This window comes from Taurulus bubalis (assembly GCF_910589615.1).
Source record: "Taurulus bubalis genome assembly, chromosome: 9".
Classification (NCBI taxonomy): domain Eukaryota; kingdom Metazoa; phylum Chordata; class Actinopteri; order Perciformes; family Cottidae; genus Taurulus; species Taurulus bubalis.
The window spans coordinates 1,154,006-1,179,738 of record NC_136597.1 but is presented as its reverse complement, the minus strand read 5'-3'; the positions used below and the strand labels follow the sequence as shown (position 1 = coordinate 1,179,738).

Sequence of the window (25,733 nt, the reverse complement as noted above, 5' to 3'; positions counted from 1 at the left end):
GTACAACATCCACATTGTTTGAACATCTTAAAGCCCTTTAGATATATATATATATAAATAATGACAACTTTTTTCGTGTGAATTAACAATTTTTCATTTATATATAAAAAAAAATATATATATATATATATATAAAACTTCTGTGACGGACACTGCCGTTCTGCATTATGAGTACTTTTACGTTTGGTACTGAAAGTACATTTTGATGCTAACACTTTTGTACTTTTACTTAAGTGCCATCTCATTCTATGGCCAACACATTAACCGTCCCTGCCTCTGTCTGTCTGTCTGTCTGTCTGTCTGTCTGTCTGCCGCAGGTCTTCGTCTCGCTCCTCATCCTATACCGGGTCTGGCTCGTCTCGCTCCCGCAGCCGCTCCTCGTCCTTCAGCTCCTACTCCAGCCACTCCTCCCAGCGCAGCTCGTTCAGCGGCAGCCGCTCTAGGTGTGTGTGTGTGTGTGTGTGTGTGTGTGTGATAACATTTTGGACATGAAGGTAAACGGTCAACCATAGATTTAAACTGTTATAGATTATTTATTCCAAAGCATTATCATTCATTTGTTGCCATTCAATACTGAATTTCTGCAATTGCTAAAAAGTTAGTGTGCAGATTTGTGGATCTGGAGTGAACTCCATATCATGTGTGTCATCGCACACAAATGCCTCCAACCATACATGTTGTTGTTGTTTGGATCCAAAGCTGGTGACCTAGGAGCCCCTCATAAGACTGAGGGTCTTGCGCTGAAAATGAGAAGCGGTGGATATGTTGAGTCTAGATTTATCTGAGAATAGTGCAGCCCAAGTATCCTTTGAGATTACGACCCAAAGATCTTTTTCAACATCACAGATTATCTTTCAGAGAAAGGCTCTACAACCCCCTGTACACTACCTGTTTCACTCCACAGTTAGCTAACCCCACGGTGCCTGGGTGAGCGTAGTGGATCATTGAGCACTTTACATAATAAAGTCCCACTGAAAGAAATGCTAAATACATTTATTTTGTCGACGTCACAAGCTGTTGAAAATGAAAACGCATTGAAGCACGACTCTTTCCTACTGTTGTTTCTGAAGAACTTAATGCAGCATTATAAAACCATGTTATACTTGTGAGATCTAATCTTGACATTAAACTGCATAATTACATTTGTCTGACTCGTGTTGCTTCATAGGTCTCGGTCGTTCTCCACATCCCCGTCACCGAGTCCAGCAGCACAGAGGAACGCAAAGAGCAAACCAGAAGTTCCCCCTGCGTTAGCTAAAGGGTAAATCTTTAGCCCTTACAGTCATCTGATCATAGTCAGCCATACTTATCTGTTACCATCTGTGTTTCTCCTTGAATACATATTCTCATGAGTAACTTTTCTTTTTGAGGGTTAGTAATTAAAGTTCGTCATAAATTGTCATAACAATAAAGTCTGTAGTTTGGGCTCGCTCCAGCATCACATTGCATCATTCGTGTTTATTGATCATCATTCATTGATCATTAGCAAGAGCGTTGCATATACTCTGCTGGCATTGTAGCTGCTTAGCACCTGCATGCTCCTCACTGTCTGCCTGCTCCTCACTGTCTGCCTGCTCCTCACTGTCTGCATGCTCCTCACTGTCTGCATGCTCCTCACTGTCTGCCTGCTCCTCACTGTCTGCCTGCTCCTCACTGTCTGCATGCTCCTCACTGTCTGCCTGCTCCTCACTGTCTGCCTGCTCCTCACTGTCTGCATGCTCCTCACTGTCTGCCTGCTCCTCACTGTCTGCCTGCTCCTCACTGTCTGCCTGCTCACCACTGTCTGCCTGCTCACCACTGTCTGCCTGCTCACCACTGTCTGCCTGCTCACCACTGTCTGCATGCTTGTAAAAGTTCCTTTTCCGTCCCTCAGTGTGCCGCCGAAGCCGGGAGCCATGCCGCCTCCTCGCAGGGAGAAGCCGGCTCTGAAGAAAGCTCCCAGCCCTCCGCCTGGACCGCAGGGCAGACCCTCCAAACCTTTGCCAGAGGGAGGGAAGCCTCCCGCCAATCCCCGGGAGCCCGGAGGCGCAGCTGGCGGGCCGGGCGGCGGTGCAGCGGGGAGACCGCCGCCTTCAAGGGAGCCTGGAAAGACCCCCACCCCGAGGGAAGACAGGCGCAAAGAACGGCAGCAGCATCCTCCACGGAGGTAGGAGTCTCACCTTCAACCGCTCTGCTCATGTAGAGGCAACAGTACTGTTATAGTGAGATGAGGCACTGATGAATTACATTATACTGTCTGCTATAGAGTCACATCTGACTGGAAATCGGTTGGAGTGCGTTGCAAAGTTCTGTTCCAGTCAGTCTATTCAGAATCAGCTGTATTGGCTGTGTGTGTTTACACATGCATGGAATTTCACTCTGGTTTCACTTTGCTCTTCGTACACACAATAAACAAGATAAATATAAAAAGACATTAAAGACAACAGTAGTAAAACGAGTGCAGATGGAGGAGTCTGATTAATTGATTAACAGTGGAAAGAATTCAATGGTTATAGTCTGAAGTTAGTGTTGGCTCACCGTGTCAGGATACATCTTACTAGATGCAACTGTTTGGGGCATTTTACATTTGTGACATTGTCAGATTTTAGTTGACATTCATCCAAATGTGTATTGCATATTGAATGTCAAACCGTCTACAAGAAAACCGGCAGATGCTGTTGGCAGCTGACTGCTGTAACTTAGTCAACCAGTAGAATGACATTCCAGAGCAAAGCATCTATCACCATGAACTACTTCAGACATGAACACGTCAAAGTCAACAAGAAACGAGCAATATGTTCTTGAAAGCACCAATACTTATGAACATTATTACTTTAACGGTGTACCAGCAGCCAAAACAGTTTCCTCAGTCGTAGCAGGAAAAGCATGCGTTTTAAACCTGTGCTCAAAAAGTCCATCGGGTATGGGAGGTTACAGACTGCTATCAAACCGTAGTCACGCAGATGTGATTATATCAACTGATTGTTTAATCTCAAACCATGACTCCATTTCCATTATCCAGCAGCATCACAGGCCCCATTTCTACTTGTAATTTGAATGGTTCCATATCAGGGTACAATATAATAATGACAAATGTGTTTTTGATTGCCAGATCAGAAATTAGATTACAAATATACAGTGTTGAAGCGCTAGAACAGCACAATATCCTTTCTAAATGACAGCTTGTCTTGAAATGCACTTTGTTTTTTCACACACATAAACAGCATTTTAAATGTTCGCCGGCACAGTGTTTCCCCTAGCATTCTATTAGCCCCTACGGCAAGGCAAGTGTTTCCCCTAGCATTCTATTAGCCCCTACGGCAAGGCAAGTGTTTCCCCTAGCATTCTATTAGCCCCTACGGCAAGGCAAGTGTTTCCCCTAGCATTCTATTAGCCCCTACGGCAAGGCAAGTGTTTCCCCTAGCATTCTATTAGCCCCTACGGCAAGGCAAGTGTTTCCCCTAGCATTCTATTAGCCCCTACGGCAAGGCAAGTGCATACTGTGCTGTTCGCCTCAAGTTCATTTACTTTAATTACATTTTCTATATAGCATCAGATCACAAAGAAGTAATTTAAGGTTCCCTTTTCTATAGAACTGCTACCTTTCTCTTTTATTAAACAAACTACACGGACACGTGCGCGCACACAGACACGTGCGCGCACACAGACACGTGCGCGCACACAGACACGTGCGCGCACACAGACACGTGCGCGCACACAGACACGTGCGCGCACACAGACACGTGCGCGCACACAGACACGTGCGCGCACACAGACACGTGCGCGCACACAGACACAGGTGAGCACACAGACACAGGTGAGCACACACACACAGGTGAGCACACACACAGGTGAGCACACACACAGGTGAGCACACAGACACAGGTGAGCACACAGACAGGTGAGCACACAGACACAGGTGAGCACACAGACAGGTGAGCACACAGACAGGTGAGCACACAGACACAGGTGAGCACACAGACAGGTGAGCACACACACAGGTGAGCACACAGACAGGTGAGCACACACACAGGTGAGCACACAGACAGGTGAGCACACACACAGGTGAGCACACACACAGGTGAGCACACACACAGGTGAGCACACTTGAGAGCATCCAAAAATATGTTGCGTGAAAAGCAGACCGCTATATTTGCGTTATTTCAATGCTCCCAGGGTGGTGAGACCTACACACTGTGTGTGTGTGTGTGTGTGTGTGTGTGTGTGTGTGTGTGTGTGTGTGTGTGTGTGTAAATGTCATTGTCCACTATCACAAGGTCATGTAGGGGTCAACTTTTCCCCTGCGATATGATCTGTCGGCTTCTTCTTCTCATCTTCATTGTGTGTCATCATGGATATATCATTCGAACATAGCATGACTGACTCTTCTGTCTGCTTCTCTAAGTTTTGTTCTACATAAATTATATAATCCTTATTCAGGGGATTAGTTAGTGACCGTGTGGGCTCCATTGTAGCAGCAGGGAGAACACAATAGGAAGAAAACCTCTCCCCGGATGGACAGAAGAATAGATGTCATGTGACCAGAATGAATAACGTAACAGAGTTACATCACATGAATATGACAGAAACTATTCATATGAGTAGTATATGAGTAGTATATATATGGCTACGATCCAGATAACTACGAAACATGAAGCATTCATATGAGTAGTAAACAAAATGATGAATCCTAATAATGAGAGCAGCAGTGGATACAGTAGAATAATAATGATAAAAGCATTAATGGTATCAGTAATAGTAATGTGACGACTAATAATAATAATAACAGTAGTAGTGGGTGTCAGGCAGGGTCCATGTAAACCTGTGAGGAGAGAAAGCACAAAGACTCCGGGGAAGGAGCAAAGTTAGTAATGTGGAATAAGAGTGAGTCTCTTAGTTGGATTGCTGTACTGTTTTAGGTCTCAGTGTTCAGTGAGGCCTGAGGGCTCTTCTATTGACCGAGTAGCGAGGTACGTTAGACCAAGCCTCTCTGCAGCTCAACCACAGCTGCTGTACGGTCTGGAAGGTAAAGATGTCAAAATTATCTAAACATTATAACCTCGTTTAGCGCATAGATTTTAAAAGTTGTTGATAAAATTAGCAGACCAAAAGATAATAAACTTTCGTATGTCATACTCTCGTAGGACGTCAGAGGCTCTGTCACAAGCTCTCACCGCGTCACTCACACTATAGGAAACCAGCTGGGATCCCTTAACATGGTGTGAGCACAGCGTGGGGGTTCAGGGAAACTCTGGGTGCTGTGCTTGTAGTTGTGTGAGTGGGAGTATGATGGCCTTTCTGCATATTTGTTTACTCACATTTGCAAGGAAGTATGTCAACGGTGCATGGAATTGTTAAACAGATACCTTTACAATAAGCAGAACGGTGTTTCCCAACACATTTGCGTGTCTCACACACACACACACACACACACACACACACACACACACACACACACACACACACACACACACACACACACACACACACACAGAGCACCAACAACCAGAGAGGAAGAACGGGTAAAGGGCAGGGAAGAACAGTGAGACTGTTTTCACCTCTGGGTGTGAGTGTAGGCTGAGTGGTCACACTGTGGAAATGATCCTGGAAAACCTGATCCTGGATCAGGTTTTCCACTCATTCAAACACCTGTAGATTAATGCCAATGCGTGCTAATGACACTGAATGTGGCGGTGGAATGGAGTAGCATTTCAAAGATGTGTGTTACTTTCAGAAGTGGTACACTGCCAAATGTATTCAGTATTGTCAGCTGAAACGACACAGTTGTTTATAGAAACACATGCCGGCTTTGGTTTTCCATAAAGGGAGGAAATGGTGTCTCCTGGTAGTTGGACCTCTTTGTAGTGTGAAGTCAGGTGGATCTGTGCCTAGAAGGGCCATACCTACAATTATCATAATTATGTAAGCACACAGGCTTTACCGAGGGCTATAAAACCAGAATGTCCATCAGGTACAGTTTATACATTCACAGAATGACCAAAGTAAATGACAATTATTAACATGTTTAGACACTTGAATAGAACAAAGTCAAAATGTCCGTAAAACAGGCCTATGCAATGCTCACAGTAAATGGACTCTACCTTTCTAGTCTTCCCACCACTCAAAGCTCTTTAACACCACATGTCATCGTTCACCCATTCACACGCTGATGACAGGGGCCACCATGAAGGTGCCTAACCATTCATACCCATTCATGAGAATCAGTTAAGTGTCCATGGGTACATCATCATGTCATTGGCTTTACAATAATTCAGATGGTGAACGTCTCTAGTAAAGTTGTAGTAGTGTAACAAGTACAATACAAACGTTTTGAGCTCAGTCTCTCCAGTTCTATTGAAAAACACAAAGTCAGACATGTTTTAAGACACTGCACTTGGAACAATGAATGGGACACGCTGCAATGTGCAACGCATGTTAATTGTTGCATAAAGCTGACGCAACTAGGAATGTGAGCAGCAATGTGATTCATGATTGCCCTAAGTGACGACACATGACGTCTCATGTGTTCTTTCATCACATTCGCTCCCTGACTTGAAATATCCCAATGACTATACTCGGGCTGCCCCACCCCCGTAATCATGCCTGGACAGGTGTGGAGATACCTGTGGTCTGCGGCTGTGTTATTGGTGATACTTGATAATCATCAACTTTCAACAGTTGATGATTTGTCAGCCGTCAGTTGATGATTTGAAGCTCTTGTTCTTTGTTTGAGATTTCACCATTTGTGGATTTCAAGTTGATGTTTTGGAATGCCAAGTTTTTTAAATGGTATTTCTATAGTAACATGCATCAGCAGAAATGAAGAGTCTGACATTTTGCAGCCATCTGATGGGGTCTTAGATTGTGCTTTTTCTTAGTTGATCTTAATCTTGGCTTGAGGCCTTTAGATTAAAATTTGTCCTCAGTTGTTGGAATCTTCCTCTGGCTTTCATCACATCGGCAGTGCATTTTTACTGATTTCAGATATTGGTTGGACACTAGGGCTGAACGATTAATTGCATTTGCGATAATATCGTGATTTGATGAAACAAGATTTTCTAACCGCAACGTGCGCGATTACAACGTCATCACGTGACGAGAGCGAAAGAGCGGAGAACTCGGCTGCATCAACTTTTCATGCGGCCCGTTAACCTGTTGCGCAATGGCCCCTGGCTCCACGGGACAGTCAGAAACTGACACAGCTGAGACTTTAGTCTGGAAGAGGAACAGCACGTCGGTGGTGTGGAACCACCGACGTGCTGTTCTGGTTTCAAACAAGAAGATGCTGCGCAGCGTCCGGTGACGTGCAGAGCATCCTGCTGCTACTTCACGGGGTAACACTGCAAACTTGTTCCAGCACTTAACAAAACACCACAAATCAGCGTATGACAGTTGTGTGGCCAAGATGCAGAGCACCAGTGCGCCAGACAAGCCAAATACCTCAAGACAGGGATCACTGACCGAAATGTTTGAAAGCGTCACTCCATATGGACGTAATTCACAACGACACGGGGAAATCACTCGGGCAATAACCGAGTTCATAGCCAAAGATGTGATGCCTCTCAGCCCGGTGACCAAGCCTGGGTCCAAGGCATTGATCAAAACGCTTATGAACGGTACAGGATACCCCCGTACACATTTCAGTCAGACTGCCATACCGGAGCTGTACAGAAAGTGCAAAGAGAAAGTCGCCACGGAGCTTAAAACGGTGGACTTTATTTCTACCACTACTGATCTGTGGTCAAGCCGCACAGCTGAGCCTCACCACAGTCTGACAGTCCATTTTATTGACGGAGGTTTCAACCTCGGAGCTGGGATCTCAACGAGGAGAAACACGTCTGCATCACGACAGACAAGGCGTCAGACATGGCGCTGGCTGCACGGTGCAGTGAAGGGGCGAGGCGCCAGTGTTCTGGGCACGGATTACATCTTGCCATTGGTGAATTATCGTGTGTAAAAATATATAAATTATGTTGAGTTGTGGAAAGTGGATGGGATTAAATAAATTCATATTTCCTCCCACTCCTCTTTTTATTTAATTCTAACAAATAGGCCCAGCCAATGGGAAAGAACATTTTACACTAAATGTATCAAATATTGTGTTGGTCATATTTAAATCATTCATTATGTTTTGTTGGGGAAAAGAGAGGATAAAATAAAAAAAATGAAAATCGTATATTAAATCGCAATTGCAATATTGGAGGAAAACAATCGCAATTAGATTATTTTCCCAAATCGTTCAGCCCTATTGGACACCGCTAAATAATGTAACGCGGGGATATCATGATATCGCAAATAAACAGCCATAAAACTGCTTTCCAGAACTTGAGCATCATCACATATGCTTTGGTGTCAAAGTAATCTAGTGATGGTTCTTTCTACATCCACGGGTGCATTGCAAACGGGAACTGCTAATAGCTAATGTAATATACTTTCATAGTTGAATAAAGAATAATAATCGGAGTGAAAAACGTTGGGCTTCTGGGGGGGCACAAGTTTCCATTTTAAACACATATCTTTTGCTACGTTTACGGGCTCTGAACCACAATGAGCACCTGTAGGGGAAGCTGCTTGACACCGACGTGACTCACATTTTAGATTTTAGTCTTTTTCAGTGACCCAATATAACCTCAAATTCCAAGATAAGAGGAGTTCCTTTTGAAAGACTTTCCTTTGCCAAAAGGAGTTCCCTTTGGAAGATTTTCCACTTTTTCCATTTTTTTAAAGCATCAGGGAGCTGCAACAGAGGTGCTAAAGAGCCGCATGCGGCTCCGGAGCCGCGGGTTGCCGACCCCTGCTCCAGGTCGACTCGGAAAAGGCCCGGTGGCTGTGGCTTTGACCCCTCGCCCAGACCTTGTTGGCCCCTCACCCAGACCTTGTTGGCCCCTCACCCAGACCTTGTTGGCCCCTCACCCAAATGTTTCTTCTGGTACCTGTTCAGATCAAAATAAAGAAAACAGATTTATATACTGTATGTAGGGCTGCAACTAGCGATTATTTTAGTAATCGATTAATCGGTTGATTATTTTTTCCGATGAATCAGATAAAAAAAACAATTTCCAACCCTTTATTAAAAAACATGTGACAGTGCAAAACATGTTCAGAAAGCACAAACAGGTTGCTCCTTGAACATCCCTGAGCTGTTAATTAAAAAAATAAAAACATACACATGTATGCTTTACATCTGCCAAATGTGAGCCTTTTTACTGTAACTGATCTCCTTGGAGCAGAGGCTGCTTTTACATTCTCTGCTTTATCAATATGTATGAAACACTGCTTTATCAATATGTATGAAACACTGCTTTATCAATATGTATGAAACACTGCTTTATCAATATGTATGAAACACTGCTTTATCAATATGTATGAAACACTGGACAGAGGAAGCTGTACTGCTCCTCTCACGTCTCTTTTGACCTCCACCTGCAGGCCCAGCTCCACCTCATCTCAGCTGCATCAAGCTGCGCTGCATATAGAGCGTCTTCTTCCTTAAACTATTTCATTCACATCATCTGATCAATATCTGGGCCTCTTATGACCACGACATCACGTTGTTGGCTAAGCCCAACTATGTGATTTGCTTCATTCTACTTTGTGTAAAAAAATAAAAACCTTTATCCAGATCCTCCGGTTTAACGTTAACGAGTGACTGGTGACCTGAACCAGACCGGGGGGTTGCGCCATGTTTCATTATGTTACGCAAGTCTGAACTGTAACGGAACATAACGTAACTTTAACGACAATACACAACACAAACACGTTAGCTAACGTGATAGCAAGCTGACTAGCTTCCATTAAAAACAAGTTTGAGGGAACTGAAGACGTTGTAGATGTCTTAACGCTGATTGGCCAAGACTCGACACATCAAAGATCTTCTGTTTTTGTGAAGATCACGACCTCAGCTTTTCTCCGTGTCTCACTCCAATCTCAGAAACGCTGGCGGCCAGTTGCTCTGCTCTTTTTTCCTTCTCCACGACTTATTGACTGCCGTAATAATCGCGCAACACGACGAATCGATAATGAAATTCGTTGCCAACTCTGATATTGATAATCGATTTTATCGATTCATTGTTGCAGTCCTAACTGTATGTTTCCATTTTTCAACGCATATCTTTTGCTACGTTTACACTGAGAGTCCTCGCTAAAGGACTTTTAGAGCACCGCAAACGGAGGATGGATCCGTCTTTACTAGCGGACGCTTCAGTGTCTCATGAACTGCCACACAACCTGCAGCAGGAGTGGAGTTTGGAGACGTGATCCACTTCCTGAAAGTATATTTAATTTGCTTAGTTTGCTGCGGCAGTTGAGAAATCGCTCTTCTGCAGCTTGATGCTCTTCATCAGATGCTGTGTGCTTGTTCTGGAAGAGTCTTTCAACATTAAATGTTTCGTTGTTTGATAATTTCTCGCCACATATCAGCAGACAGGTCAGCCAGCATCGATGGCAGTGAAAGCAAATGAATGCATCCACGAATTAAGCTCTACTTTTCTCCGTGAGATTTATTTGCATTTATCCATTGATAGTTTAGCGAGGGCGGTGCTCTGAACCACAATGAGCACCTGTTGGGGAAGCTGCTTGGCAGCGATGGGATGTGACTCACATTTTAGTTTTTTCCAGTGACCCAATATAACCTCAAACTCCAAGATAAGAGGAGTTCCCTTTTGAAAGACTTTCCTTTGTAAAAAGGAGTTCCCTTTGAGAGATTTTCCACTTTCATTTTTTAAAGCCTCAGGGAGCTGCAACAGAGTTGCTAAAGAGTCGCCCAGACCTTGTTGGCCCCTCGCTCAGACCTTCCCCTTGGTCGTGGTCTCAGTGTTGGCTGGTCCGCTCTGTGGGGAGGAACGGGACTGGACCGGCCTCAGTGTGTCAGGGGTTTGCATCAATGTCTGCAACCCACCTGACCTGTCTTGACACACAGACCCATGCTTTGTGGGTGTGACGTTTTTTGCTGGACTCATCACCATGTATACCTATACAACCAATGTATTCATGTTTGAATCGTTAACAAGAGCATAAAGTCGACTGAGGGGTTACCTACGGAGGATTTGAGTACTTGACTCTCAGGTGGCCGCCCTAGTTCTTAACCTCGTGTGTAAGTGACTCCTATTGTTTAATCAGGGCTCCTACAAAGAGGGGTGGTGGAACTTTGGGTATGAACATTTCTACCAGACAAAAACTGGTAAGATGGCAAGAAAACAATGGTACTCTATTGAGTGACTGGCCAAAAGGTTGGGCCGTGGGCAGGAATGTGTCGTTATTTCCTCTTCTGAGTTTTCCATAGCTGGCAGGGAAATGGAAGCAGCCGGTGAATCAAAGTGTCGTGGAGGTGCCCAATGTGGATGCACTGGGCATTTAAGTTAAGAGACGTCTAGTACTACGCCATTTATTTCCATTTCAAAATGTGCCGATTTATGTGTTGTGGAACAAGGAGCTTGGAAGTACACCTTGGTTTTGATAAAATAAAAAAAAAACTTCCTGCTGTGTTCTCACTTGTGTGTCTGTCTCTTCCAGGCGAACTGTGAGTGGGAGTGTTAGTGGTAGCAGTTATACTGGTTCTAGCTCCAGGTCCTCGTCCAACTCCCTCTCGCGCTCACGGTCACGCTCTGGATCCAGAAAATCCAGGTACCCGTCACAAACACCCTCATTGCCATTAAAACTGCAGTTTGCCAACAATTTTCTTTTTGAAGAGAAGTTGTTGATCATATTTTGCATTTACTTATGTAAATCACCTTGTTTGTGGACAAGCAGATGGATGCAGGCGGGATTCATAATAGTTTATTGCGACTACAATTGGCTGCTTTTTGGTTTTGGTACTGTCAGAATTGCAGTTTAACTATCTTTTGCATTCATCTTTAGTTACTGCATAAGTCTGCAAGTAAATATCATAAATATATAAAGGGGTTTTTAATGTTCTTGTGCAGTGCCCATTCAAAACCTGTTCAGAACCAGTTGAATGATTGGCCTCTGGTGTTGCTGCTTGAAGCTTTTTTTAAGAACCGCTCCTACAAAAAACTTGAAACGACCCTTCCTTGGGCCCTGAGCAATACTCCTGCCATGGCACCACCCCAAGGCTGCATGCATGGCTTTACTTAGCAACGGTATTAGTGTTGTACGTTAGTGTAAAGTCATTTCTGGGGAAATAGTCTCACTCGCAGGGAAAAACACACCCTGGTTGCGGCTTATTCACGTTCGATTTTGCTTCCAGCTGGCTGTCCACTCGTGTTTACTCCGGGGAAGTGAAGACGAGTCCGTTGTCTTATGTTAGCATGTCCAGCATCCCGCAGCAGAAGTGATGCAGAGCCCTGACGCCTTTCACTGCTTATTTTAGCCCTTCTGGTTCGATGCTAAAACTGCATTTCATTGTGATCACTTGTACTCTGTGCAATGACAATAAAGTTGAAAGACGAGAGAGGAAAAGCCCGCTCTACTGAACAGAGCGGTGTTTGCTTGTTTATTCAAAGTTTATTCATTTTGAATGTGTCACATGTCCAAATGCACCAAATTCGATAAAGCACTCCCTTGGGTCTCCAGCAACACACTCGTCCAATGTGTAGATGGGATGATGATCCGTTGAGATGTGTGAAGGAGATGCAGGCAGACGGGGATTCCTTTCTTCATAGGTCAATATTTAGCGGTTATTGTGATCTCACAGCCTAAAACATATTCATTCTGTGTTCTCCTCTCTTGCTTTCATGTGCCGTCTTTGTTGGGAAACCCTGCAGGAAATCCAGGTAAAATAGTGATTATTCAGGGTGTCGGCATGTGTGGTGTGTGTGTGCAGGCATGTGGCGTGGTGTACACACATAGTGGAGACGGGGCTCGCTCGGCTCGCGGTTGACCTCTCTTGTCTCTCTTTCCGCAGGTCGCTAAGCGTGAGCAGCGTGTCGTCGGTGTCCTCGGCGTCGTCCAGTGGCAGCTCGGTGCGGAGCGCCGACTCGGACGACATGTACGCCGACCTGGCCAGCCCGGTGTCCTCCGCCAGCTCCCGCTCGCCCACGCCCAACCAGCCGCGCAAGGAGCGAGGGGCTCCGCGGGACCGGCCCCCACATGGCAGAGACAAGATCAGGGGTTAGTGTGGCCAACAACGTCCTCAGGCCGCCGGCCACGACTAGGCGGTCTGCCTTACAACAGCTTTGCATACATGAGAACAATTCTCAAATAAACAGATTTTCAAATAATGGCCACGTTTGAAATGACAGCCACCACAAACGAACAAAGGCTGGGATGAAACATTGAGGGGGTGGGATTATCTTGAGGTTAATACAGTATAATGTATATTTAGCTGTACTCGTAGCACGGACTTCATCAGTAGGACAACAGTGTAATTTCAGAGTCAGCGCTCTGTTTCTATTTATTTTTTAAAATCCTAATAATTGTGATCATTGTTGAGCTACATTCAATTTAAATCCCTTCTTGTCGATGTGTCAAAGTAAAGGCGTGCCAGAAAAGTTGTGATTACGCCCATGGACGGACTGGAAGGCTTTTAGTATAAAACACCTGTGCAAGAAGTTTGAGATTCTTTGACATTTGATTAAAGAAAATCAAAACGGTGTCTGTTAAGTACAGTAGATGTGTACAGAACGAATAAGATAACAGATGATTAAGAAGTTACAGCTACCTAAAATAACAGTGATATAGTAGAATAATAATAAAAGCAGTAATGGTATATGGCCAATACTAATATCAATGTTATAACTCATAAGAGTTCTCAAAGAGGAAAGGTAGGTCATCCTTGATCTTACAGGAAGCCAGTGGAGATTGGCTAACACAGGAGTAATGTGATCTCTCTTCCGCGTCCTTGTTAGTACACAAGCTGCAGCATTCTGGATCAACTGGAGAGATCCAAGGGATTTACCATCGCAGCCTGATAATAAGGAGTTACAGTAATCCAGTCTAGAAGTAACAAATGCGTGGATCAACGTTCTGCATCGCTTTGAGACAGGAAGTGTCTGATTGTTTAAATGTTCCGTAGGGGGAAAGGCAGTCCTTGAGATGTGTTTCACGTGGGAGTTACAGGACAGGTCCTGATCAAAGATAACTCTGAGATTCCTTACGGTGGTGGTGGATGCCAGAGTAATGACATCCAGAGAAACTATATCATCAGATACTGGATTCCTGAGGTGTTCTGGGCCGAGTAAAATAACTTCAGTTCAACACCAGGAAGTTGAAGGTCATCCAGGTTTTTATGTCTTAATGACAAGACGGAGCATTTTTACGCTTATTCTTCCACATTAAAGTTTTGTTTTGCATTAGCTTTAGTAATATCAAAAGTACCACAGCTATGTGTTTAAGACATAGATATGTCCATGTTCATACATTTATATAGTTATTGCAAACAAAAACAGAATCTTGAGATTTTACATTTTTCTCCAAATTGGAATTCTATAATTGATGATGAGCATTGTTCATCAGTTCTCCTGTTTTTTCTGTCTGGATCACAGAGAGACCATCAAAGAAAGATGAACCTTTCAGAGAGGACCGCAGGAAGATGGACCCATCTGGTCCCCCGCCCAGAGGAGGCCACCCCATGCCCCGATCTGGACCCGGTAGCAGGGGCGGCCACCCGGCTCATCCGTCGCCGGGCCTCATGGGCCCCCCAGGGAGCTACGGAGGTTCTGGTTCCCACAAAGACATTAAACTGACCCTCCTCAATAAGGTCACTATTGTTATTACCCTCAAATATATAACATGACAGTTATTTCCAGGCCTGGAAAAGTCCTTGAAAAAAAATGAAATCCCCAAAGTTTAGTAAAAGTCATGTAAATGTGTTATATTCATGTGTTACGCTGAGTTTGAAATAATGAATATACTTTTAAAAGAAAGACTCAAAATATAAGCAGACATACATCCAGGCATCTATATAAATGTTTATTCTTTTAATCAAACTATTGTCTCATTCATTTGTGTCATTTAAGGTTTACTGTATGCTTTGTATTCTCATTGTTAGTTTAAATACTACATTTACTCACTTTTTACTGTTTACACCCAGACTTCACTAAATGTTTGTCATGACATTTGGTTTAAAGTCATGAATCCACTGGTCAGGATGTATGAACCCTGCTTTTTAATTAGTGAACTTTATTTGGTAGTCAGTTTTCCCATCACTAAAATGTTTCCCGCTATTTTACAGACAGATTTTCTCTACTAACTAACTAACCAGATGTGGAATAAGTCAGTTGGACTCTGACTTGCTTATTGGATAGAAGTCCTTTCCATCTTTATTGTCATTGCGTGACTCTGTCCTTTGTCCTTTCACTGCCCAGCAGCAGGCGGATAAGGGCAACAGGAAGCGTTACCTGCCTGCAGACAAAGACCGGCCCGGCTCCCCGCTCAGCAAGAGAATGGCCATGTCTCCAGACAGAGGTGAGGAGCAGCAACCACACCGACTCGCTCACATCTTCTGCTGTTGCACACACCACCACACCTGCAACCACACCGGCAGCCTCTCTGCCGCAGACGCCAATAAAGTCTGGATATCCGAGTCAGCCGGAACACTAAAATGTGTCCACAACGTCCTCCTCACTCGAGCGTAGATAGATTGCAGTACAAGCAAAGAGAACAAGGAAGTTCTACTTTACAGCTACATCTAGGTTCTGCCCCCTGGCTACCCAGAGGCGGAGCCTGGGAATCCAAGCTAAAACCGCCTCCAAGTATGTCACTGTCATGTCAAACGACATCGCTGGAAGAAGAACACCATTTCTTCTGGGTCAATATAGCACTGAGCAGTTTATTGGTTCAGCAACGTTGAGTGGATGATCTCCATAAAAGGCGACTCATATATCCCTTGATAGTGTAATGTTAGTTTACCGGTAGGGCCACGACTATGGATTATTTCAAGATCAATTCATCTGCAGATTAACATTATTTTGTCTATAAAATGTTAGAAAATAGTTTGAAGGGGGGGGTTGAAATAATGAAATGGCTCGTCTAAAGATATTTAATATACTACATCCAAAACCAAGAACACCAGTAAATATTTTGCATTTTTAATCAATGTTGTAGATTTAATTTTCAGTCGGTCAAATAATGAACCATTTGTTATAGCTATACGTGCCAGTACACCACTTCCTAATGTGCATTATGTGTAGGTGCTCATGAGTTGTTTCACAGGGAGCTGCAGAAACCCTCCCAACACGTGGTCTCCATGAGTTCACTACTTCTCATTCCGTTTGAAAGTAATGGGTAGTTGTGAAGAGAAAGGCCTACTCTTCCATTACATAGCCCACACCCTAATTCACCTCGCTCAATGTGGAAGTTGAGAAGTTTCATGAAAGGAAGTTGGAAGACATTTTTACAGCTTTTAAGGTAGCTATTTAGTCTCCAGAACAACAGTACTGGGTTTTTTAATGAACCCATTCAGTATGAACATACTTTACTATAACTGGGTTCTTACGGTCAAGGAAAACCTGTAAAAGTCATGTAAATGTGTTATATTCATGTGTTCATGACGTTCATTTACGCTGAGTTTGAAATAATTAATATGCTTTTAAAAGAAAGACTCAAAATATAAGCAGGCATGCATACAGGCATCTATATAAATGTTTATTCTTTTAATCAAACTAGTGTCTCATTCATTTGTGTCATTTAAGGTTTACTGTATGCTTTGTATTCTCATTGTTAGTTTAAATACTACATTTACTCACTTTTTACTGTTTACACCCAGACTTCACTAAATGTTTGTCATGACATTTGGTTTAAAGTCATGAATGTGTCTGAACCCAGTTATAATATAACTATGAACCTGTTCTTCAGCCCGGGAGAAGAGGATTCCTGGCCGGCCCATGTTCCCCCCTCGAATGGATCGGCCCCGAGGACCCGGCCCCCGACCCATGCCCCCCCAGGGAGACAGGTGGGTGACCCCTTCATGTTGTTGCTGTCTGCTCTTCTTTTATACATCAACTACAGAAGTGTGGAAATTCTAAAGTCATCTTTGTAACTCATGGTCCTCGTCGGCTGTGTGTTCACACGGTGTTTACCCACGACCTCACATGTGTGAGGAACATGCCACAGAAGAGGAAACTCCATCTCATAATAATCATCATTATAATACTATTAACTGGCTTTTTAGGGCTACACTCACTTTCATTTAGGTGTTACTGAAATATTTGACCACTGCTTTTGGCAGAGCAATGGAATATTTCTTAACACATGATATAGATGTTGTAAACGAGAATGGATGAAGGAAACAACTTTACAAATATTATTTCAAACATGCATGAAATCTCTATGAAACTGTTTTTTATGCAATAACTGATGAACAATAAAAACAACACTACAGCAGAATAACAGAATTCTTAAAAGTTCATGCTTCAATTGAACCAGAAGACAAAGGTTGCAGCGCTATGTTCACCTCAGCCAAGAACGGAGAAAGGCAGGCTGTTAGTACGTTGGTACATAGAGGGCGTTAGGAAGAAACATAGAGGGACTTAGGACCCAGGGGAATGTAGGTGGAAAAAAATCCAGAAGGGTCTGTCTCTTCCTGTTTATTTTCTTTCTAATGGAGCAACAGAGTTTCTTCTTGTTGTGAAGTGGGTGAGCTTTACCCAGCATGCAGTTTGGCAGTGTAATTTTATGAATGTACAATTATTAGTGTTACAAATTGTTTGTGTCACAAACTGTTGTCGTGATGTTTTACCTTTTTAAAGAGCCTTTTTAATTGTTGTTATAACATGACTAAAGTTTTAACCATGACTAAAGTTATAACATGACTGAAGTTATAACATGACTAAAGTTAGACCATGACTAAAGTTAGAACATAAATATAAAGTTAGAACATAAATATAAAGTTATAACATGACTAAAGTAACAACATGACTAAAGTAACAACATGACTAAAGTTATAACATGACTAAAGTTACAACATGACTAAAGTTATAACTTGACTAAAGTTGCAACATGACTAAAGTTACAACATGACTAAAGTTACAACATGACTAAAGTTACAACATGACTAAAGTTACAACATGACTAAAGTTATAACTTGACTAAAGTTACAACATGACTAAAGTTACAACATGACTAAAGTTACAACATGACTAAAGTTACAACATGACTAAAGTTATAACATGACTAAAGTTATAACTTGACTAAAGTTAGAACATAAATATGAAGTTAGAACATGAATATAAAGTTAGAAGATAAATATAGAGGTATAGCATAAATATAAAGTTATACCATGACTAAAGTTATACCATGACTAAAGTTAGAACATAAATATAAAGTTATAACATGACTAAAGTTAGAACATAAATATAAAGTTATAACATGACTAAAGTTATAACATGAATATAAAGTTATAACATGACTATAAAGTTATAACATGACTAAAGTTATAACATGACTAACGTTTTAACCATGACTAAAGTTAGAACATAAATATAAAGTTATAACATGACTAAAGTTATAACATGACTAAAGTTATAACATGACTAAAGTTTTAACCATGACTAAAGTTATAACATGACTAAAGTTTTAACCATGACTAAAGTTATAACATGACTAAAGTCATAACATGACTAAAGTTATAACATGACTAAAGTTACAACCATGACTAAAGTTTTAACATGACTAAAGTTATAACATGACTAAAGTTATAACATGACTAAAGTTTTAACATGACTAAAGTTTTAACATTACTAAAGTTATAACATGACTAAAGTTATAACATTACTAAAGTTTTAACATTACTAAAGTTATAACATGACTAAAGTTATAACATGACTAAAGTTATAACATTACTAAAGTTATAACATGACTAAAGTCATAACATGACTAAAGTTATAACATGACTAAAGTTACAACCATGACTAAAGTTTTAACATTACTAAAGTCATAACATGACTAAAGTTATAACATGACTAAAGTTATAACATGACTAAAGTCATAACATGACTAAAGTTATAACATTACTAAAGTTATAACATGACTAAAGTTATAACATGACTAAAGTCATAACATGACTAAAGTTATAACATTACTAAAGTTATAACATGACTAAAGTTATAACATGACTAAAGTCATAACATGACTAAAGTTATAACATTACTAAAGTTATAACATGACTAAAGTTATAACATGACTAAAGTTATAAACATGACTAAAGTTATAACATGACTAAAGTCATAACATGACTAAAGTTATAACATGACTAAAGTTATAACATTACTAAAGTTATAACATGACTAAAGTCATAACATGACTAAAGTTATAACATGACTAAAGTTACAACCATGACTAAAGTTTTAACATGACTAAAGTTATAACATTACTAAAGTCATAACATGACTAAAGTTAGAACATAAATATAAAGTTACAACATGACTAAAGTTATAACATGAATATAAAGTTATAACATGACTATAAAGTTATAACATGACTAAAGTTATAACATGACTAACGTTTTAACCATGACTAAAGTTATAACATGACTAAAGTTATAACATGACTAACGTTTTAACCATGACTAAAGTTATAACATGACTATAGTTATAACATAAATATAAAGTTATAACATGACTATAGTTATAACATAAATATAAAGTTACAACATGACTAAAGTTACAACATGACTAAAGTTAGAACATATAAAGTAAATATAAATATAAAGTTAGAAGATAAATATAGAGTTAGAAGATAAATATAGAGGTATAACATAAATATAAAGTTAGAAGATAAACATAAAGTTAGAAGATAAATATAGAGGTATAACATAAATATAGAGGTATAACATAAATATAGAGGTATAACATAAATATAAAGTTAGAAGATAAATATAGAGGTATAACATAAATATAGAGGTATAACATAAATATAAAGTTAGAAGATAAACATAAAGTTAGAAGATAAATATAGAGGTATAACATAAATATAGAGGTATAACATAAATATAAAGTTAGAAGATAAATATAGAGGTATAACATAAATATAGAGGTATAACATAAATATAAAGTTAGAAGATAAATATAGAGTTAGAAGATAAATATAGAGGTATAACATAAATATAAAGTTAGAAGATAAATATAGAGGTATAACATAAATATAAAGTTAGAACATAAATATAGAGTTAGAATATAAATATAGAGGTATAACATAAATATAAAGTTAGAAGATAAATATAGAGTTAGAAGATAAATATAGAGGTATAACATAAATATAAAGTTAGAAGATAAATATAGAGGTATAACATGACATAAGTAGCTCAGACCGCTGCGCCTTCAGCAGTGAACAGTGAATGTTTCTGTCTGCTGAAGAGCCACATCAGTCGTTCCTTCTTACTGTCTCCGCTCTCTGCTTGTATGAACTGACAGAAGTAAGAATGTGACCCTAACTCCTCCTGCTCTTCCTTAGGAAACGTGCTCTGTCTCCGCCCACCAAGCCATCTGGAAAAGGCCCGGCGCCGCCGCCGAACAAGCCTCCTCCCCCGGGCTCCGCTGCGGCCGCCGGCTCCGGCTCCAACTCCAACAAACCCAGCAACACACTGTCCCGCCGCGAGGAGCTGCTGAAGCAGCTGAAGGCCGTGGAGGACGCCATCGCCCGGAAACGGGCGAAGATCCCCGCCAAATAAACGGAAGCGTTCGCCCGCAGTCTGCCGCCGCGTGGCGGCGAGGGCTGGGAGGGATTGAGCGTTTCCCCTGCCTTCAATGGACGTGTAAAAATGTTGTGTGGTTCGTGTATAAAGGCTGTGAGTGAACAGGAAGTAGTTTGACCGACTTGAGCTCCCATTAAAAGTCTGAGGGTCTCGGCTGCCGTTCGCCTCGTCAGCAGAACCGGAGGAAGCCTTCGGGTGGCGGTGAGGAGCGCCTCTCGGCCGTGGAGCTGCTGGGTCGTCTACAGGACACTCGTCACTCGCTGCTCACTGTCAAAAGGAAGCATCTTCCTCATCTGGTGTGATGAAGAACAGATTTATATACATTGAATCTTCTACTTCTGTCCGTCTTTCTCTGCCCCTTCATGGTCTTGTTCTCATGCTTTCTTTGGCGTGGAGGAGTGGAGCTTCTCTGCGTGGACTCTCTCCTCCAGCCTCGTCTTCAGCCTGTCAGCCACCATGTTTAACCAATGACTTGTCTGTGTTTTAGGGCAGTGTTCACTGTCACACCGTGTACAATATTAGCAAGTCATCAAACTCTTTCAAGCGTATGATTATAGACGGCAGTGATGAATATCGATTTTTCTTTTTTTTTCTTTTAAAAAAACAACAACAACCTAGAGCTTTGTTTTCTTCTAAGCTCTTACGTGATAAACCAATGTTTTATTTGTGTAACATTTTTAGTTGGGAGTGTGAGAAGTGGAACGGGGACATTTAGAGACGACATGTCTTGCTTTTGTGACAAAAGCCTTCTAAATAAACTATTTTGATAAAGAGAGTCGGGCGCCTGGTTTTTCTCCGCTGTTGAGCAACACAGAAGGAGTGGCGGCTGTAATGGACCAAACATAGTTCAGCATAATGAATGGAAAATGTAAACAAAAGAGGATCTCTATTAGAGAAGTGATCTATGACATTGGTTGACATAGTCCTTTGTTGTTCTTTGTTGGGTTGGTTCAGCTCCACCCTTCTCTCTTGCATCATGTTGTGAATCCTCTGTTCTCATTTCACTAGCAGGCTTTTTTCATAGTTTCTATTCGGGCCTCGACCACACAACGTTCGGATTTTCATGAATTTAGTTTTAGACATGAATGAGGAGGAACTGGTCATTTTGACCCTTGACCTGCAAACGTAAATACATAGCCTCAACAGTTTCATGCTAATTTGCTAATGTTAGCGTCTGAACAAATTGAATATCATACCTGATATCAAATCTATTGAAGAATGATGGATGCTTCACCCGCAGGCTGGGAGTCGACCACTTTGGAGAGAAGTGTTTTTAGTAATGCTTTTAAGTGCTCATTTCTTTCTGTTCGCTAAGATTTAGTGTTTCAATTTGAGCAAATTCTCCATTCTTCATACTGTACAGCTCGCCTGACACGAGGGCCGATAACATCCACGCGTACGCGCCATTGGCCTGAGCTGCATGTCTTTGCACTGGGAGGAGAACCCATGCTGAGGCTGAACATGGCCCTCCTGCTGTGAGGCCAGATGCCACTCTGCACATTCTTTAGTCCTCTCCTGACTGAAGGTTCAACCACAGGGCCGAGCAACATACAGTAATCATTGTATTAATAATGCTGCGACGACCCGATCGTTTAGTAAAGATGGGCTTCTGGAGCCTTAATGAATGTGTGATTCGCTCCATTTGAAAGACGTCCCAAACTTTTTGGATCCTTATGTCGTAGTCTGACGGTTATAAAGAAATGATCCTTTAATGGGGAGATTCATCTCTGCATTTGGCCCATCCATGGTTGGGGGGCGGTGGGCTGCCCTGTGGGGCGCAGCTGGGGGTTCGGGTTCATGGGACACGTGAACTATGGGGGACTGACTGGGGATCGAGCCGGCTACCTTGTGGTTGCAGGACGACCACTCATCCCCTGAGCTACAGCTTCCCTTCAATGCTGCGGTGAGTAGTATGTCTAGGAGGTATTTTTGTGGTCTTAGTCCACTCCGTCAGTTTCTTATGGACGCATCTAAAAAAGGCAGGATTAGTCAGGGCTCTGGGATACGCATGTGCCATTTCATTTATTTATTTGAACAGATCAATCAACCCAGGGGTAAATGTGTCAGTCTTCGCTAAGGCTAAATTTCTACCGTAGTCCCTGTGGCCAGATATAACAAGCCATCACTAAAGGAAAGACATGGTTATAACAAAAACGTCATAAAAAGCAATAAACATACAGGTTACAATCAAATATATAAATAGGCCTCATCATCTTCTGAATCCACACTATCAAAGGTTCCATTAGTGCAGCGCAGAAGTCATATTTTAAGTTTGAAAGTTTAAGGCCTCCATTTAGCTTAGATAGCTGTATGTTTTTAAGTCTTATTTTATCCAGGTTGTCAAAAATAGATTTGGGGATATTTATAGGTCGCATCTGAAATAAGTAGAGAAGTCTTGGCAGAACATTCATGCGAATACTTTCAACAACCAAGCAGGGACTAAGTATGTAAGTAAAGTGTATTTATAAATCGCAGCCAAAGGTCACAAAGTGCTGTACAGGAGTCAGGAAAAGACGTGTTAAACCAGACCGACAATAACAGGGGAAGGTCAGAAGGTTGAACTGGTTGGACCTGAGCAGGGCCGGAGGGCCACTTTTCAGCCCGGGAATTTCAGGCTCAAGACCGGCCCACTTTTTCCATGGTAGTGGAAATTGGATAAATGAAGCAACAGTTCAGCTCCTACTATCTAGTTTTTTTGTATTAATACCATGGTTCAACAAATAATGTAAAGGTTAAATGCAACAATAATAATCCACTTAAGATGAGAAGTTAACAAAACATATTCCACTATTCCACAAGGATTGGTTGATAAATTAACAAAAGAAAGAAATAAATCAAACATTTGAAACGTATCCCACTCTTCAACAAAGAGGCATATTGAACTAATGTTTACAGTTCAACTCACAGTACAGTATACAGTTACATGGTGAACAGCACCAACAGCATCTACAGCGTCAGTAACCGCCTAAGCAGTGCACTGGTTTCAGCCACTGCATCTATAACTGTTGCTTATAGACATGAGGATTTCCTTCTCTGTGCACATTAACATGAACGCCTCCAAGTTGTCCTGCAAAGTTGAGCAAACAATGCATACTGGTTCATTCAGTACTGTCATATACTGCTCTTTCTTACAATATATAACTAATTCATATTGTTTCCTCTGTTATCCTCTCTACCTGTCCCTGTAGTCATAGCCTCCTCATTGCAAATGTCGGGCTCATCATTTTCAGCAGGAGACTCTTATCTGCTGCTCCGAAGCTACAAAGAAAAATTAAGTCATATTACTGCATACTTCAATATCAATATTATATATCAATATTTGCAAAGTCTATGGATCGCCATATTTTGGGTGATATAAAATGGCTAATATTTTAATTAAATTTAATATTTTGCTTGGGAATAGGTTGACACTGCTACAACGATATCAATCAAGGCTACAACGTTAGCCGAATAGTTATATTGCTAATCATTAGGCCTTTGTCTCTCTTGTGTTTGTCCTCTTGAAAATAAATCGGTAAGCTTGGCACATTTGGCATCCTCCTCCTCCAACGCCTTTCTTTTTTTCAACCTGGCTTTTTCAGCCCCTCCTGCCCTCTTCCTCCCGTCTGTCATATACGGTAATCTAATGCGCTTGCGCATATACCGGAAGTTATACGGGAAGTGAACGTTATGCATGTAATGGCGACACACGGTGATCCATTAAACGGAGTTGAGCAAACTAAGAAGCCTCTATCGCATTACTTTACGTGGTGTCAGAAGTAAAAGCGGAGTCATGGCAAAGTTCAATCCCCCGACGAACTTTTCCTTCGATAAGCCAGGAGAATGGCCGGAGTGGAAGCAGCGTTTTGTAAGATTCAGAACCGCCACTAAACTGGACAAAGAAGATGGCGCCGTGCAGGTCAGCAGCCTGATATACGCAATGGGAAGCGAGTCGGAGAACATCTTCCGTTCGTTTGCGTTTGCCAAAGAGGGACACGTAGATGATTTTGTTCGGGTGGTTGCAAAGTTCGACGAGTACTTTGTGCCGAGAAGGAACGTAATACAGGAACGTGCATGTTTCCATCTGCGCACGCAAAGACCGGGAGAGAAAGCTGAGACTTTTATCAGGGCTTTGTACGAGCTGGCGGAGCATTGCGAATTCGGCGCGAGCTGAGATGAGAACATCCGCGACCGGATCGCCGTGGGAATACTCGACAAAGACGCGTCACGGAAGTTGCAGCTGACGAAGGACCTGACGCTACCGCTGACTATAGAGACAGTCAGGCAGTCGAGGAGGTTGCTTCGCAAGTCAGCATGCAAGGAGAGACAATGGGGGTGATACAGGAAGTCACTCACGAGCGCAGCAAATACCCAAGCCACTACGGTAAGCCCAGAGGGGGAAATAAAGGACAATGTGGACTGTGTGGGAAAGCGTGGCACAGTAAAGATGAAAATTGCCCAGCTAGAAAATCCCCATGTAATACATGCAACAAAGTTGGCCATTGGAGTAGAGTATGTAGGAGCAGGAAGGCAGTGAGTGAGGTTACAGAGCAAACAGAGCAACCGCAGTCATACTTTCTTGGGGCTGTGTGTAAAGTAGGCGAGTCACCAGAGCAATGGGCCGTCAAGTTGTTGGTGGGCTCTACACCAGTTGACTTCAAAATCGACACGGGGCAGATGTTAACATCATCCGCGAGGAGACCTACCACCCTCTCATCCCCAAAAGACCACTGGAGCCTGCAGATATGCCACTGGACAGCCCAGGCGGCGAGCTGCAGTGCATAGGACAGACCCAGAGCACTGGAACCTACAAAGGAAAAACTCACCCACTCACAGCATATGTCATCCGCGGACGTACTGTGAACAACCTACTCAGCAGGCCGTTGTCTGTGGAAATGAATCTGGTGAGGAGAGTGGATGAAACGGTGTGCGACAGAGGACATCCACAGGCATATGGCGAGCATGGGACATTAAAGACTGAACCGGTATGAATACGGTTGAAAGACAATGCTCAGCCATATGCTGTATACACAGCACGACGCGTACCTCTCCCTATGCTGAACAAGGTCAAGGAGGAGCTCCAGAGGATGGAGAGGAATGGCATAATCGAGAAGGTAACACAGCCCACGGACTGGTGTGCACCCATGGTGCCAGTCTTGAAGAAGAGCACAGGTAAAGCCCGCATCTG

General features: G+C 42.2%; 1 protein-coding gene across 1 annotated transcript in view; it reads left to right on the top strand.

The window, feature by feature from the left end:
• Positions 1-21,331, top strand: part of LOC306740854 (zinc finger CCCH domain-containing protein 18-like) — a 51,117-nt gene extending 29,786 nt beyond the window's left edge. The window contains exons 11-19 of the mRNA XM_079223090.1: positions 318-443; positions 1,169-1,261; positions 1,874-2,146; positions 11,491-11,601; positions 12,842-13,047; positions 14,421-14,635; positions 15,243-15,342; positions 16,732-16,828; positions 20,326-21,331. Coding sequence (XP_079079216.1) covers positions 318-443; positions 1,169-1,261; positions 1,874-2,146; positions 11,491-11,601; positions 12,842-13,047; positions 14,421-14,635; positions 15,243-15,342; positions 16,732-16,828; positions 20,326-20,542 — 1,438 coding nt within the window. The 3' untranslated portion in view covers positions 20,543-21,331. The remainder of the gene's footprint in view (positions 1-317; positions 444-1,168; positions 1,262-1,873; positions 2,147-11,490; positions 11,602-12,841; positions 13,048-14,420; positions 14,636-15,242; positions 15,343-16,731; positions 16,829-20,325) is intronic.
• Positions 21,332-25,733: the final 4,402 nt, after the last annotated feature.